Source organism: Erythrolamprus reginae, chromosome 1 (genome assembly GCF_031021105.1).
Source record: "Erythrolamprus reginae isolate rEryReg1 chromosome 1, rEryReg1.hap1, whole genome shotgun sequence".
Lineage (NCBI taxonomy): Eukaryota > Metazoa > Chordata > Lepidosauria > Squamata > Dipsadidae > Erythrolamprus > Erythrolamprus reginae.
The window spans coordinates 118,745,448-118,762,628 of record NC_091950.1 but is presented as its reverse complement, the minus strand read 5'-3'; the positions used below and the strand labels follow the sequence as shown (position 1 = coordinate 118,762,628).

Below are 17,181 nucleotides of genomic sequence, written 5' to 3'. Positions count from 1 at the left end.
CAAACTACTCAAAATCTCCACTACCAGTTCTCCAGAACCTGCTGGATTTCACCCCTAGATGGCAGCTAATGTTATATAAAACTAACAACAATCCATAACAACCCTGCCAGACAGCTCTCTTGAATTCATACATACCGTGAGGTTGCTTATTCCTCGAGACAGCTCCCCTATTTGCATCACTGCTCCTTCTGAATGGTCCATCTGCAAAATCATTTCGGCAACTAGATTGAAATTAAAGCAGCCATCCAATCTTAGTCAAACCTGCATGCACAACTTTTGGGATAGCAAAATTGTTCCACACATATGACACATGTCTCTGTCTTCATGAAGTTGATGCTGACTTACACAGTTCCCTCCATCCGCAATATTGGAAAGATTTCCAAGTTGCAAATTTTCCATAAACATAGATCTGACACCTCTGCATTTAACATGGTTAGTAGGTTACTGGGACCAAAAATGAAAATGAAATTCATTGCATCTTCTTTTTTTTTTAAAGTGGTATGTTTCATACTATATTTTTAAATAAAAAAAATACAGTAGAACTATTTTCAGTCATTCAAAAAGCATTTCGTGATTTCATGCAGATTCAAATGCTTATCGTGCTATTTTAATAACTCAGACACTCGTGTTCATTGTTTAATGGATAAGATATCCATTAATAGGCTCAATGCTTCATTATTCTAAAATGTATTTCAGTTTTTCATCTGGCTCCATCATTTAGTCATGCGTAACACAGAAAGTAGGAATATATACAGTGTTCTTTCTTTTTTCCATCCTCACTCAATGTCCCCATTGTAGGGCTTGGATTTCTGCATTCAGAGATATTTGTGGTGATGGCAGTTTGTTTCTAAATGATAGGGCTACCTGCCTTGTTTAGATCCCTGGGAGATTAGGTGCCCAAGTAAATTATAACCAATTCTTGTGGTCTATGTTGGCTAGTGTTTTTCCATCCCTTCCCCTTGTAAATTTTAGAAATTGACATTTATCAACTAGCCTTACTTAGATGTGTTCCTGTTATTAAAGTTATATTTCTTATAATCAATCTATTCCAGATACCCGAGGTTTTATTTTGGGTTAGATACTTTTGTCTAATCCAGGAATGTCAAACTCAAGGCCCAGGTCCAGATTTGGCCCACTGGGTGCTTAGATCTGGTTCGTAGAGTCTCCCTGGAAACAGCAAAAGACTGACCTGTGGTGCTTCTGCCAGTAGAAATGGAGCCTGGGAGGACTGTGGACAGCCTCCCGAGCTCTGTTTTCGCTGGCACAGATTTGCAGGAGGCTGGCACAGCTGAAAATGGAGATCAGGAGCCCATTTTCACTGGCAAAGCACTCAGACCCCCACAGGCACCCCTGACCATGAGTGACATCAAGCTGGCCCTGTCCCCCCACCCCGAGATCAAACACAGTGCTGATGTGGCCCTCAATGAAAATGAGTTTGACACCCATGATCTAACTTTACAGTATTCTATACAAATCAGCCTTAAGTGACACTCAAATAGGTCTACTAGCAAATCATACAACTGATTGCATGTCTTCAAGGATTCTTTCAAGCCTTAACAGTTAGGGATAGAACAGGTCCTAAGACCATAGTTTTCGTCCCATTAAAATGAATACAGATATTCAACTAAATGTTGATGATTCGTTTTAATTGTTTTAAATCAACGTTCAGGCTGGAAATTTCTGGGAGTTGAAGTCTACACATCTTAAATTTGCCAAGTTTGAGAAATACTGCTTTAAATGAATCAGGACAGAACAGATTGGTCTTCAAACAATGTGGTTTTGTGGCTTTCTAAATTCCAACCATGACTGCTTTAGCTACGTAGGGAAATAGCATATAACTCCAAATTACAAGTTGTCAGGAATCATAGTATTTAAAAGGTGCAAATTTTCATTTACTTTATGGTATTACATTCATGCATGCTGAGAAGCTTTTCGGTACACGACTGATTCCTGTAAACTAGACAGATCCTGTACCCACACTGAGAAGGGAGTTCTCAGTGAGTTTGAAATGAAAAGTTTAAGTTTAAGTTTAATCAGATTTGTATGCCGCCCCTCTCCGCAGACTCGGGGCGGCTGAGCACAAAGTTAGGAGGCCAAGAAAATGTGGGGGGGGGGGGATCTATATTTTATGAGTGTTTAATTTCAAGAAGTTCCAGAAGTTTGACTGAAAATTGTGTTTTAAAAACAAGCATAACATTAACATAGTTCCAATAGTGTATAAATCGAACACATACTGAACAAATTACATGCGTTAAACAAGATGGAAAAACAATTACATTTTAAATGAGAGAAAAATGGAACGTGTTAGATGTAGTAAATCATGCATGAAAAAAAAATACTTTTTGTGATATTACCATAATTTTTCTGAGTAAGTTTGATTCTGAAATTAGAGTAAATGGAAGTTTGGCTTGCTATCTTTTATCTTGCAGAAACTCCAATTAGTCCATTTTTCAGGCTTTTAAAAAATTACTTTACACATGATTCTATATAGTATTTCTTTAGAAAGCAATTTATAAATTCAGTCTAAGCACCTTTTAAAACATAATTGAATCGCAAAAAAGAATAATCACAACAAAACAGTTAAGAAGTTTTCCCAAGTAAATATTTTATTGCTTTCTTCAAGAAATTGTTTTCCCAGATTTTTTTTAAAAAGAAAAGATCCATCGTTAGGCCTATACTGTATTTTAATGTTGTATCATATGTAACGACTATGGTGCAGACGCTGCACAATTAAAAGAACATATTTTAATAAAAATATACAATTCAGCTGTGCTGTCAAGAATAAAATAGATCATTCTTACCACTGTGGACATGAAAAAAGCTAATACAAAATGTTAAAAATTATTGTTGGGCATTGTAAAAGAAATATAAAAAGCTCTGAGCGGCCACAGCCACTCAGAGAACACCCATGCCCAATTTTAGGTGCCTTGAATGTCAGCTACAACTGTTGTGTAAAGCTTTTTCCTTTTCCTGAAAAAGGGCTTGAGAAGATGAGTAAGATGAAACAATTGCAAATGGGGAGGGGGAATTCCAACTGATATTTTAAAGATTCTTCAAGCTTCATCCTAATACATTCACTAAAGACATGCAGATGCATTATGCACTTTAGTTAAATTATAGGAAAAGGTTATTTGTATGTTCCGGAATGCATCAAGAGGATGAAAGGTGAGTGAATCAGTCCTCCTGGCCCACCTGATCCAGTTTGTCTAATTCTTTGTCAGGGAGGGTGTTGTGCACTCTGTATGCACCACAACTCTTCTGAGTGCCGTTGGTTATACTTGTATCCATAGGGCAAATATAATCTGTGGATTCATCAAACTTCTTTTTTCTTAAGTTTCCAAAATGTGAAAATCCGAGTTTCTTTGGCTATCAAGGATGCAGGGTGGGTGGAGAAAGAGAGAAAGCATTGTCAGAAAATCACTACGGGGGAAATGTAGAAAACACCGACAGTTAAAAACAACCCCTGCTAAATAATAACACCTTTCACAGACTTTATAAGATTAATTTGAATGTTTTCATTGATTTTTTTTCCAAGTTCCTGTAGGAAATGAACAAATACATCAAAAGCAAAGGGGAGGAGAAGAGAAGGGTTAGTAATGGAATCACTGACATAACTTTTTTTGGATTCCATATAGGGAAACTAACTTGAGGTAAAGTCCTTAAAAAATCAGAGCATAACTTTTTACCATTTAGAAAGATGTATCAACGTATCCTTTTAAAAGGACAGGAATGGTAATAGTGCAATGAAGTCTTAAAACAATTTATTATGTCCTTCCTAAGTCCCAATATTTACAAGTCCCAATATAGAATTCTCTATATAAAGAATCAAAATACTAGAAGATACCTCAGAATTTATTTAATCCAACTTCCTGTTAAAGGCAGATTCTCAATGCAAGAGGAAACATCCCTGGTTGGTAGCAAGAAGGAAGGCTTTGGCGAAGTAGTGAAACTAAACTTTGTTCTGTTGCTATTATGTTCCTATTCAACCATAATTCTTCTGGGTACATTAAATTTAAGATCTTCAAGGGCATACATACCTTTAAATGCAATAATTAACCCACAGAAGAAAAAAACAGATCCCAGCTACTGAGTGTGTGATATGCAAAGTAACAGAACATAAACAAATGCTTCTTTAAAACAAGCTGACTACTGTACATAATACTGAGAAACACACATAAAGGTCCATTTATCTTTATGGAGAACCTTTCTTCCATTCCTGCTCCCAAATATCAGCACAAAACCATAACAACAACACCCCGTGGTTTTTTTAAAAATGAGCTTTAAAAAAAATCTGGACAAACAGCTTTTCAAGGAAGGAAGGAAGGAGGGAGGGAAGGAAATTACTGTTGCTACCGGTTTGTGTGTGTGCATGTGCATAAGTGTCTCAGGTGGGCAGAGCCTCCTGTTGCTACTGCTACCGGTTCACCAAACCGTCCCAAACTGGGGGCAACCCACCGCTGACTCTTTCCATCCCATGGATAAGTTTAAGTGCAGTATTTCAGATACTAAAAAAGCCTTCAATACTCTGCAGATACAGATGCTGTTGCTAGGACCTCAAAATGGTTTAATAATTAGAACAGATATTTCTCACTTTGGGACATTAAACTGAAATCCTTATCCTCTCGTAGCCAGATTTCCCAGAATTCTTTGGGGATGCATGCTCTTAAGAGTACAAAAAATTCTCTGTTTTAAAATAACGTACCAGTTATAACAACTCTTATTCATCTATTTAGAAAGAGCTCCCATTGACCTCTCAACGAAACTCACTCTCAAGTAGTTACATGGATTGCAAGATTGCTGTTTAAGAGATTACTGGCTTTTAAATTACCAACTAGGATCTCAAGCAGGATTTCTAAAGTTTGTATGGTTTCTCTGCAGCCTACCCGGACTTTCGCGGTGGTTGTGAGAGCTGCATAAGCGGTAGATTCCATGATTTCCCTTTTATCATGCTGAGCCTCGGGCCCGATGAGCACATTGAAATTTGTGGTTAAGTGGCGTCTTAGCAGAGTCTTTTGAGGTGGAATGTTGAGGAGCATTGCTAGAGTATCTCCATTGAAACGAGGCTCCAGGATCTGTGGGAGAAACAAAGAGAATCTGTGCTGCTTTAAGTGTGGTCTCTAAGCAGCAAGGTATTAAAAGGCTATTCTGAGGATTGCCTATTTTCATTACTCTCTGCATATGCGGGATATGTTACCGTATCAGGGCTTTTTCACATGTTAGCCGTTATAATCCATTTCCAACAAATATATGACATTAACAGGAAGTAAAAATTTTAAAAATACTGGTTTAAACGGCACTTCTTCGGGATACCAAAGAAAAAAACATCTGTTTCATATTGCAGTTCCAGATCTATTGCATAGAGTTAGTGTGCACTTCCATTTCCATTTGGTCACATCTCTTAATGCCACCCATAATGACTTGGATCCTGCAGATGTTCTTGAGATTTTGTTTCAGCAGAATTTCCCCTACGTCAGGATAAGAAATTATTTCCTTTTCCTCCTGTATTTCCACCATGCATCGCCCGTGCTATTCTGGAGGGTTCCCCATTCATATGCAACAAATCCATGGGAGGGGATTGTAACAAATATGTTAAAATTCCCACCTTTTCTGTCCAGCAGTGAAAACTTGGGAACCATAGTTTTGAATGGGTATTGGTTATTTATAACAATGAATTTTTTAGCTGAATGTTGAAAAATAGCACAAGGGAAAAAAAGAACAGAAAAATGTAATAGATGAACAGAATTACCATATTTTTCAAAGTATGATGCATTCGCCCCCAAAGAGGGTGGAAACATTGGTGCGTTTATACAGCAAATACAGCCATTTTTGGCCTTCAGCTGCCCTGCCCTGCACGAAAACAGGTGTACAGAAGGTTTGGGAGGTCTATAGGGTGCTCCTGGGGGCTGGGGGGTGGGGAGTGCCATTTTTGTCAAAAATGGGCAAAACCCAGCATATTTTTCATAAAAACAAGTGCGCAGAGAGTTTGAGAGGTCTAAAAAAAATTTCTGTTCATGATCAACATAGAGCTTTATATACTTTCAATACAGCTTAATGTACATATATCGTTCTTGAAATGCAATAAACTGAATCACATTCCAGGTTAACTTTAAATTATTTCTTCTATATCCAATTTACTTCCTTCTACTTCCTTCTTTCTATCTCAGGCGACTATTCCGCCTCTACTACTTACTTTCTTACTCCTTCTCCCTCCTTCTACTACCCTGCCCTTCTCCTTCCTTTCTCCACTCTCTCCTTCCTTTCTACTTACCTTCCACCCTCTAAATTTAATTTATTTTTCTTACTTACCTCTTTGAAATCTTGGTGTATCTTCCAATCCGAAAAATACCGCAAGTAAGAGTATATACTGTATACATAAATATATACTGCTCAAAAAATAAAGGGAACCCTTAAATATAACTCCAAGTAAATCAAACTTCTACTAAACCAAACTGTCCACTTAGGAAGCAACACTGATTGACAATCAATTTCATTTTATTGTCAGCACATCCAACTTTGTACAGAACAAAGTATTCAATAAGAATATTTCATTCATTCAGATCTAGGATGTGTTATTTGAGTGTTCTCTTTATTTTTTTGAGCAGTGTATATACTGTCTACATTAATAGTATCTGATGTGTCATTTTTAGGGGCACAAAGGAAGAGATGAAAAGACTTAAAAGAAGGAAGAGAAGGATTATATGATTGATATAATGCTATGAAATGTATACAGTTCTTAGGCTAAAGCGATCTTGTTTAAAATAAGATAAACAATCACTGGTGTCAAGAACACAATTGTTTAAAAAAGCATTTGTAACGGTCTATCTTCAGTCTAAGCCACTTGAATTTGCAATGTTTTCTTAAAAAACAATTCATGATAAAGATATTTTGTTCTCCCTTGCCTGGGATAGTTTATATTCATTAAAAGACTAGCCAACGTTTTAACAATTGCTGATTTGAAAGTAGTTTCTGCTCTCTAATTTATTTCATATATTAAATGCTAATGATTTGGTTACTGGTTTATAAAACAAAGTCATTTATAATATGTTAAGTTAAATACTGCCAAATTTATTTTACATAAAACACTCAGGGAAAAAAATCCATAAACTTCCTTTTCTTCATTCAACAAAATAGACACAAACATTAAAAACTGAAAATTGATGTGTTGATAAATTCTCATGTTAATATTTATAATGCAAAACTTAAAGGAAATTAAGTTTTTTCCCCCCTTACGATGAGTCCACCGTGAACGCCACTTCCTCGAAGGTTTGGTGCATATTCTGCCAAATCAACTGATCTGAGCCATTCCATCACTCTGTGATTGGACCATTGTACTACTTCTGATGGTGAAATATTATTCTGTATTGCAAATAAAAAGAAGAAGCAAGCATGGTAAATAGAATATAATAGAATTCTTTATTGGCCAAGTGTGATTGGACACACAAGGAATTTGTCTTTGGCGCATATGCTCTCAGTGTACTTAAAAGAAAAGATATATTTGTCAAGAATCATGAGGTACAATGCTTAATGATTGTCATAGGGTACAAATAAGCAATCAGAAAATTTCCAAGGAAATTTGAGAGTGGCATGAAGGTCCGCCCAGTTTCCTGCCATTCCCCCTTTAATCCCGGCCATCTCAGGCTTTTCTGGGGTGCCAGAGGAGCCTTTTGGTGGCGCTTAAGGAGGCTTTGGGAGTCCAGAGCGAAGAAAGCATTTTCCTTTCTCTGGGCACTTGGAGGGAATAAACCTCTGCCAGCACCCAGAGAAAAGAAACTCTCCCTTCGATCTGGGCAGCCCAGAGTGAACGGAGCATTTTCCTTTCTCTGGGTGCTTGGAGAGAGATTAAACCACTTGAGCATCTGGGCTTGGAAAGGCAAAAGTGGGTGCTTCGCCTTGGCCGAATCAACTCGGCTTCAGCCAAACCGGGGAGTCACCACAGTGAAGGAAAGGTGCCGGCTACAAAGCGAGTGAGCGAGAAGAGAGGGGAGCCCTTCAGCATGGGAAGGAAGAGGAAGCAGGTAGCAGCAGCAGCTGTTACCTTTCGGTCAAAGGAGCTGGAGGTTCCTCCCTCTCGCCCGCCGGGGTTTCTCTCTCTGGCACAGTATATGGGAGGCAGACTCGCACCAGGTTTACGGGAGGGGCATGCTCCTCCTCACTGCCTCAGAGTCCCCCCCCTTTTTTTAAGCCTTAAAGTTTTGGATTTTTTTGATTCCCCTCACCTCACCTTCTTCTTTCAGTAGCGACTGTTCTCCTCCTCTTCTTCCTCCTCCTCCTCCCACCCAAATTCCGACCTTTTATTTCTTTCCTAATGGGTTTGCAAGTATTATTTGCTTTTACATTGATTCCTATGGGAAAATTGCTTCTACTTACAAACTTTTCTACTTAAGAACCTGGTCACGGAATGAATTACCGTATATACTCGAGTATAAGCCGACCCGAGTATAAGCCGAGGCACCAATTTTTGCCACAAAAACTGGGAAAACGTATTGACCCGAGTATAAGCCGAGGTTAGAAAATGCAGTGGCTACTGGTAACTTATAAAAATGGAAAACAATAAAATTACATTAATTGAGACATGTTTTAGAATATTTATTTTAAAGAAAACCAGTAAACTAGCTCTGTAAATTTAAAAGAGGGTAAACAAATTAACAATATTAACAATAAATTAAAAAGTAAAAAAAGTAGCTCGATCAGGAACAAAGCTAAAACCTAAGAGTTAAAATCCTTCAAAACTGGATTCCTTCTCATCATTAATTGGATTTACATTATTGTTCTGTTTTTATATATGCTGTGAGCCACCCTGAGTCCTTGGAGAGGGATTGCATACCAATCCAATTAAATAAATAAACAAACAAACAAACAAACAAATAAGTGTATCCAAAGAAGAGCTTCAGCATTAGCTGCTGTGAGGTTATCAGCATAGAAAACCAAATAGATAGATAGATAGATAGATATAGATAGAAAGACAGACAGACAGAAAAATAGATAGATAGATAGATAGATAGATATAGATAGATAGATAGATATAGATAGAAAGATAGATAGACAGACAGACAGACAGATAGAAAAATAGATAGATAGATAGATAGAAATAGATACAGATAGATAGATAGATAGAAAAATAGTTAGATAGAAAAATAGATAGAAATAGATACAGATAGATAGATAGATGATAGATAGATAGATAGACAGACAGATAGATATAGATAGAAAGATAGACAGACAGATAGAAAAATAGATAGATAGATAGATAGATAGATAGAAAGAAAGAAATAGATACAGATAGATAGATAGATAGATAGATAGATAGAAAAATAGATAGATAGAAAAATAGATAGATAGAAAGATAGACAGATAGAAAAAGAATTCCTGTCTAGCTCTGCCTCATAACACATTATTAGATCCTATCCAAGCAAGGACAGCAACTACCACAAAATACCATTTTTTAAACAGTTTAAATCCTTTCAAAGCAGGGGGAGGAGAATCTGACAGCAGGGGGCCTTTTTAATCCGACTCACCATTGCAAATGGCTGCCTTCTTTGCTTGAGCCAGGGAGAGGAACTACGGCGTGCCAGAGGGGACAAAAGCTGGTGCCTCCTCGCTCTGGCTCAAGCAATGGCGCCCTCATGTGGTGACTTTGTCAATGACCCGAGTATAAGCCGAGGCTGTGTTTTTCAGGCCATTTTTGGGGCTAAAAAACTCGGCTTATACTCGAGTATATACGGTAAGTTCTTACGTAGAGGTACCACTGTATTCAGTTTTTCTTCCTTAATCTGTTGCATAGGTTTTATTCAAATTTCTTTTCCCACTTCCTTAACCTATTTATTCAAATTTCTTTTCCCACACAAAGTCCATGGCATTCATATTTCTCTGAGCAGAAGCAAAAGGCAAGGAGAAATTAATTAGTGAGCTTGCCTAGGAACAAGAAAGGCTGATAGATTGCAAATATCAATGACTTTTATCTCACCTCATCTGCTGGTCTTCTGCGTAAGCAATTTGGGTTAAAATTGTTCAGGTGTAGCACGTGAATGGCACATTTAATGCTAAGGTGATGCAGCTGGCTTGTAACTTTGAGGAAGAGAAGGTCATTCTGTAAAGGAAACAGAATAAATGTATTAAATTTTAGAATTAGAATTTCTTGGAACTCTAAGAAACCAAAATAACACAGTATTTCCTTTTTTCTTTTCTATTGGAGCTTGTATGTACTATTATTGTGATTCCTGTGACCCTGCAATAGTCATAAACACATGGTGCCTGTATTTTGGGGACCCTGCAATAGTCTGGGATTTTGCAGTATACTTTCCCTGGAGTGGGGTGTGATTGGAGATTTTGCAGTATCCTTCCCTTGCCATGCCTACCAAAGTACTCCCACAATATGAACCAGTAGAGAAAAATTTTGAATTTCACCCCTTCCTTTCCACTTAACTTGTCTGGAAAGTTAAATATTAACAATACTTAATATGATAGAAAGGAATTTGAAAGAAAGGAATTCTGGGATAAAATTATTCTGTTCCATCTGAACGAAAGAAAGGGACTTTTCTAGTCCCAAACTTTGAAAATAAGGAATTTAGCTACCTTACCACAGTTAGATATTGCAGCATTCTGCCATCAACTCGTGATTCATGAAACTGATCTTTGTACTGCGGTAAACCAATATCATCAAGCCATCCTGTGGAATATATATAAATATATTTTACTGCTTTAAACCCCCCCCAAAACCAATTCATTTGTTTACAAGACTAAAATTTGTTTTTGTAGAATGTTTCTAGCTTCTTATACAGTGATACCTTCTCTTAGGAACCCCTCTTCATACAAACTTTTCGTGATACAAACTCTGTGCTTAAGATTTTTTTGCCTCTTCTTCCGAACTTTTTTCACCTTACGAACCCGAGCCGCCACCGCTGGGATGCCCCGTTTCTGGACTTCCGTTGTGAGCCGAAGCATGGGGATTACCCTGACGCTCCCCCCTTCATTTTTGCCGGCGCTGTTTTGAATCCCAGCAAGGGAAGCCTCAGGGAAATCCCCGCGTTTCGGCTCACAATGGAAGTCCGGAGGGGGGGTTTCCCCAGTGAGGGGAGCCTCAGGGGAATTCCTGCGCTTCAGCTGGTAAAGGAAGTTCGGAGGCGGGGATTCCCAGGGGTGCAATGCAAAAGGGGTGACTTTTGGGATGGGGTTGTACTCATTATTTGCTTTTACATTGATTCCTATGGGGAAAATTACTTTGTCTTACGAACTTTTAATCTTATGAACCTGGTCACGGAACAAATTAAGTTCGTAAGACGAGGTATCACTGTATTCTCTGCAGAATAATTTGATTTCCATCCCTATTTTTTGTTTCCATTCTACATATTTAATATGTTCCCCATCAAAATAACTTTTTAGGAAATCTTCCATCCAATTTCATAGTTTATAAAAAGCAATACAATGCTCAACAAGGAAATAAAACTGAAGAAAATGAAAATAAAGTCATATATCTCTGTAATATTCTAGAAATGGAATAGAAGTTAAGTAGATTTTTTTAAAAGCACATACAAATGTCTAAATTGTAAAGTAGGCTAGAACCGTAATCAATTTGTTTTTCATTTCTTTTTGCTATTTCAAATACTTACGTGTAACCCAGATATGATCTAACTCTGCAGATTTATCATCTTGTTTTGTGTTTATAGCTTTGACTGCCAAAACCAATTTCTTCCTGTGTAAAGGATGCTTAATTCCTAACTCCTGCAAGAGGAAGCAATGATGATAATTAAAACAGTTCCTGTCAACTTGATACATCTTGAAATAGATCACAAATACATTGACGTTCTTGAATAAAAGATATTATGCTGAATTGCAATTTGGGAGTTTCCAAAGTAATATTAATTTTTAATGTTTAAACCCCAAGATATCCAATTTGTTGTCTGCTAGTACATAGAATTTCATGGCTGATTTTATTTGGACCTATGGATCATAAATACTGATGTACTTCACCTCTAGGCTTAAAATATGAAGAAAAAAAATTATATATCAAAAAAAGGTTATGCAAAGTGTATGTATCTCTCTCTGTGTGTATATTTACCTACAGAGAAAGGTGAAAAAGGATAAGGATTTTATTCTTTGAAAATCTTTATAAAAATGAACATACTAGGAAAAACATATACATGAATATACATATGTTCTGTCTAATTTGTGCTGCCTTCTATTTTGTTTAGGGGCGTGGAGGCTCAGTGGCTAAGATGCAGAGTTTGTGATTGAAAGGTCAGAGTTTCAGCGGTTCAAATCCCTAGTGCCACGTAATGGGGTGAGCTCCCATTACTTGTCCCAGTTCAAAAGTACGTAAAAAATTCAAATAGAAAAATAGAAACCACCTTTGGTGGGACGATAACAGTGTTTGTGCGTCTTTGACATTTAGTCATGCTGGCCACATGACCATGAAGCCATCTTTGGATAAAGCTGGCTCTTTGGCTTTGAAATGGAGATGAGCACCATCCCCTAGAGTTGGGAACAACTAGCACATAAGTGCAAAGGAACCTTTACCTTTACCAACTTTTGTTTTCTATTTTGTTCTATGAAAATTCTGGCAAAACAATCTTGAACAATTGTTTTAATCCCAACCAAGTTTATATAATCTGTTTACAAAGATATGTTTGCATGTGTATTACATAATTAAACTTAATTATCAACTAGAGCTGAATTAACAATGCCTGCTATTAGATTTACATGTCCTGTTATTTCATTTACATTAAGAGCTGTTTTAGGAATGTTCATGAATCATTGCTATAAAGGACTTTGGAAATTTTTTATTAAATATATAGTAGATAAATAAAATAAAATAGAACAAGTAAAAATAATCTAGACCAGTGATAGCGAACACAGGTGGCATGCGGAGCCATATCTGCTGGTATGTGAGCCATTACCCTAGCTCAGCTCCAATGTGCATGTGTGGGCCAGCCAGCTGATTTTTGGCCCACACAGAACTCTGGGAGGGTGTTTTTGGCTTCCAGAGAGCTTCCAGAGGGATGGGGGATGACATTTTTACCCTCCCCTGGCTTCAGGGAAGCCTTTGAGGAGGGCAAAGCATGAGTGTATTGGGCCCACCAGAAGTTGGGAAACAGGCAGTTTTCGGCCTCTAGAGGGTGTCTGGGGGGCAGGGGAAGCTGTTTTTGCCCTCCCCTGGCATTGAATTATGGGTGTGGGCACTAGTGCGTGCGCAATAGCCCTCATGCATTCTCTTTCGGCACCTCAGGAAAAAAAGGTTCGCCATCACTGATCTAAATTATTGGAATGCTTTTGGAATGCGATGACATGTTGGGTCCGTTAGGCCTGTTTTTCACCCTACCCAGACTCCAGAGGCTTTTTACGACCCTGAGGAGGGTGAAAACAGCCTCCACCACATCTAGAGGCCAACCAGAGGCCAGAAATGCCCTGCCAGACCCTCCGCATACACCTTTTACTTACCTCAAAATGGTCCGCATGGAGACTCCTGGGAGGGGAGGGGGGTAAGGCCAGGCAAAAATCAGCTGGCCAGCATGTGGGTTGTGTGCTGAAGCTGACCTACAGCAATGACTCCCATGCCAGAAGATGTATGTGCCTCCATGTGCCACCTGTGGCACGCATGCCATAGATTCACCATCATGGATATACAGCAACCAGAAAAAAACCCATGATGTATTCTTAAAGAAATTTTTAGCATTCTAGAATGTTTACCTTTTCCATATCCTGAGGTGTTGCTGTCAGAAGTGTATGGCCAGATGTTATCCACTGTCTTGCAAAAATGACATACTGACCGAGGCCGAACTCTTCAAGCCAGTTGCAAACACGTTCAGTACCCCATTGGGCAAATGGGGCATTAGGATCACTAAGAACCACAATTAAGGAAAAGGGATTTGCGTTAGCATATCATTATTGATGACCTGCAATCCATAAACGGGACTAAGATGTAAGATAAATTGAACAAATAAATATGTAAAAGTTTGCCAACTGTTAGTCACTTCAGATTAAAGTCAGAATCACTTAATCACAGGATTATTATCATAATAATGTGGGGAGATTATATTCAGAAAGAAAAAACTGAGCACAGAGAAATATCCCACTTCATACTATCAAAGGATTTCCAGTATATCTTTATTGGTTTTTATTTTCAAGAACAGGGAAATTTGCTATGTGTCACTTGATTTTGAATATTAATAAACCTGGAATATTTCTCAGAAATATTCAGATGAGCTAGCCACATAATAGGACAAAAGTAAAAGCCCAATAGCTTCAATATGACATCTGGGCTTAGGAGCTGTAGCATTTCATGCTAATCCCATTGCAAATCAATTTGCTGTTTGGTCATTTGCTGTGACTCATTTGCAAACAACCAAAGTCCATTTTGATAAAATTAATGATAAAATAGACTAAGCAAAGAAACAAAATTCATTCTAAACTGCAGTCAAATAGAATACTGAAGCTTTGTAAATAAGAATGATTACTGACAGACATTCCTAAACAATTGAATGTATTCCGTACAATTGCAAACACACATTTACCAATTAGGTCCTGTAGAGGAGAAATCTTGGTTTGAATTTAACTGTGTTAAATGAAATTTAGAGTAAATTAAAGTTAAATTCAGAATGAATTTAAACACTTTAGCAAATAGTTAGCCACACAAAAAATAAATAGTTATCTTCTACCTCTTTGGACCCCGGGTGTCCTTTGACCGAGATAATCGAGGCCCAGCTGTTGCACGGAGGCCACCTCTTCGAAATTCAACCAAACCTAGATCATCGCCAGGGAAATTTCCCGATTGAGTTCGACGTATCCTTTTATGGAGATATTAAAAATGGCAAATCATCAGAAATTCAAACATGGGCAGCAAATTTTACATACCAATACCTGAATTTTTAATGTCAGGTATACGGCAGTTTCTAATGTTTCTTCAGGTGGATTCATTAATCTATTACAGTGGTAAGAACATAAGAACATAAGAAGAGCCATGCTGAATCAGGCCAAAGCCCATCGAGTCCAGCATTCTGCGTCATACATGGCCCACCAATTGTCGATGGGGATCTTGAGCAGAAAGAGAAGGCAAGACCCTCCCTTTCCCCTATCCCCCAACAAATGGTACTCAAGGGAATCCTACTTGCCTCAAGCAACATAGAGGCAGCACATGGACATACCTCTACTTAAGACCTTAATTTGTTCTGTGACCAGGTTGTTAAGTAGAAAAGTTTGTAAGTAGAAGCAATTTTTCCCATAGGAATCAATGTAAAAGGAAATAATGCATGCAAACCCATTAGGAAAGAAGTAAAAGCTCAGAATTTGGGTGGGAGGAGGAGGTGGAGGAGGAAGAAGAGGAGTACAGTCGCTGCCGAAGGAAGAAGGTGAGGTGAGGGGAATAAAAAAAGTCCAAAACTTTTAAGGCTTAAAAAAAAAGGAGGGACTCTGAAGTTGTCGAGAAGGAGCACGCGCCTCCCATACACCCCAGTGAGAGGCTGCCTCCCATACACTGTGCCCGAGAGAGAGACCAAGGTGGGCAAGAGGGGGGAACCTCCCACTCCTTTGACCAAAAGGTAGCAGCTGCCGCTGCTGCTACCTGCTTCCTCTTCCTTCCCATGCTGAAGGGCTCCCCTCTTCTCTCGCTTGCTTGCTTTGTAGCTGGTGCCTTTCCTTCACTTTGGTGACTCTTGGCTGAAGCTGAATTGATTCGGCTTTCTGCGCCCAGATGCTCTGGGAGGCAACCTCGCGCCGGGTGTGTGGGAGGCAGTGCGAGGGAGTCACCCCAGCGAAGTGGTTTATTCTCTTTCCATACGCCCAGAGAAAGGAAAATGCTTTATTCGCTCTGGACTGCCAAAGCCTCTTAAGCACCACTGAAAGGCTCCTCTGGCAGCCCAGAAAAGCCCAAGATGGCCGGGATTAAAGGGGGAATGACAGGAAACTGGGAAATTCTTCCGGGCTCGTGTTCTTAAGTAGAAAATGGTTCTTAAGAAGAGGCAAAAAAATCTTGAACACCTTAGCTTTTCTTATCTAGAAAAGTTCTTAAGTAGAGACGTTCTTAAGTAGAGGTACCACTGTACATTGTTTCTGTTTCCTGGATTTTCCTTTTACGTTTGTTTTATTATGTGATTTCTATCAGTTATTACTGATGTGTGCTGAGCAGGGTAGCTGTATAAGTCAATGTAAAAAAAATAAATAATCAAGATCGGGGGTGGGGGAGCAGACTTACTTTCCCCATATTTTTTTAATTCCTTTTGGGCTTCTTTTATTGTCTGGAGATAATGGAGACTGTGCACCTGAATCTGTTCCAGATGACAAGGGTGAAAGTTCTTCTGAAGGTGTGCTGTCTATTTGGTCAGGAGTCCCTGTAGAATATAAAAGGTATCTATGAACATCCAGAGTATGAACCACTCAAAGCTGGTCATATATATTGAGTAGCATGTGTTGGATATAGACCTCTAACGTCCCTTCCAATTCTGTTATTATTATTATATATCCTGTTTTCCCCAAAATAAGACATCCCCTAATAATAAGGCCAATCGGGAATTTAAATGCATAGCAATAAGGCCAGGTGTTTATTTCAGGGATTCTAAAAAATATAAACCAGGGTCTCCTTTTTGGGGAAACACGGGGTAGTAACTTTACCTTTAAATAATTAGGGTTCACTGATTGTATTATAAATTGAACATGGTATCACATGATGAATATTGGTAATTATAGCCTGATTTGTAACAAAGATGCAAAATACATTTTTCAAATGAGCAGGATTCTCTGTGGTGTGGAATAGCCAAAATGTTTTCCCATAAGCTATGTTTTGCTTAATGGCAAAAATAAGGTGCCTTTTAAATATTTTTCCCAAACATGTTTTCTTTTGAAATACTAAATGCAGAGTTCAAGCATGTCCATTAAAAACCACAGAATCCCTCGTGTTGCTCTCTAAACGTAGTCTTGTACTATTAGGACCATATGTGGCTTTCACTTGCTGGGTAAGAAATCACGATTAAAAAAGGCAACTCTCTGCAACTTGTATTTTCAATACAGTTATTTATTTCTTGCATAAAGGTGGCATGTTGGCTAGGTGTACAATACCTAATATTGGTGCACTGACACTCCTGAGGCGATCTTCATTCATTCCAAGAAGCAGAAAGCCATATGAAGAAGCAAAGATGATGTAAAATTGAAGCAAAACAAAGTTAAAGAAAAGCAGAGAAAGCCAACAGACAAAAG

The 17,181-nt window shown here is 38.3% G+C and overlaps 1 protein-coding gene across 22 annotated transcripts in view; it reads right to left on the bottom strand.

Annotated features, from left to right (window-relative positions):
• Nucleotides 1-2,585: 2,585 nt before the first annotated feature.
• Nucleotides 2,586-17,181, bottom strand: part of PPFIBP2 (PPFIA binding protein 2) — a 159,898-nt gene continuing 145,302 nt past the window's right edge. For 11 of the 22 annotated variants that reach the window (XM_070762494.1, XM_070762537.1, XM_070762519.1 and 8 more), the window contains 10 exons: nt 17,044-17,076; nt 16,184-16,319; nt 14,652-14,780; nt 13,684-13,834; nt 11,607-11,718; nt 10,578-10,666; nt 9,965-10,087; nt 7,231-7,356; nt 4,884-5,072; nt 2,586-3,366 (listed from right to left, as the gene is read on the bottom strand). In XM_070762494.1, the coding sequence (XP_070618595.1) occupies nt 3,175-3,366; nt 4,884-5,072; nt 7,231-7,356; nt 9,965-10,087; nt 10,578-10,666; nt 11,607-11,718; nt 13,684-13,834; nt 14,652-14,780; nt 16,184-16,319; nt 17,044-17,076 (1,280 nt within the window). In that variant the 3' untranslated portion in view covers nt 2,586-3,174. The remainder of the gene's footprint in view (nt 3,367-4,883; nt 5,073-7,230; nt 7,357-9,964; nt 10,088-10,577; nt 10,667-11,606; nt 11,719-13,683; nt 13,835-14,651; nt 14,781-16,183; nt 16,320-17,043; nt 17,077-17,181) is intronic. The other 11 variants (XM_070762528.1, XM_070762545.1, XM_070762599.1 and 8 more) reach the window with 1 other exon arrangement.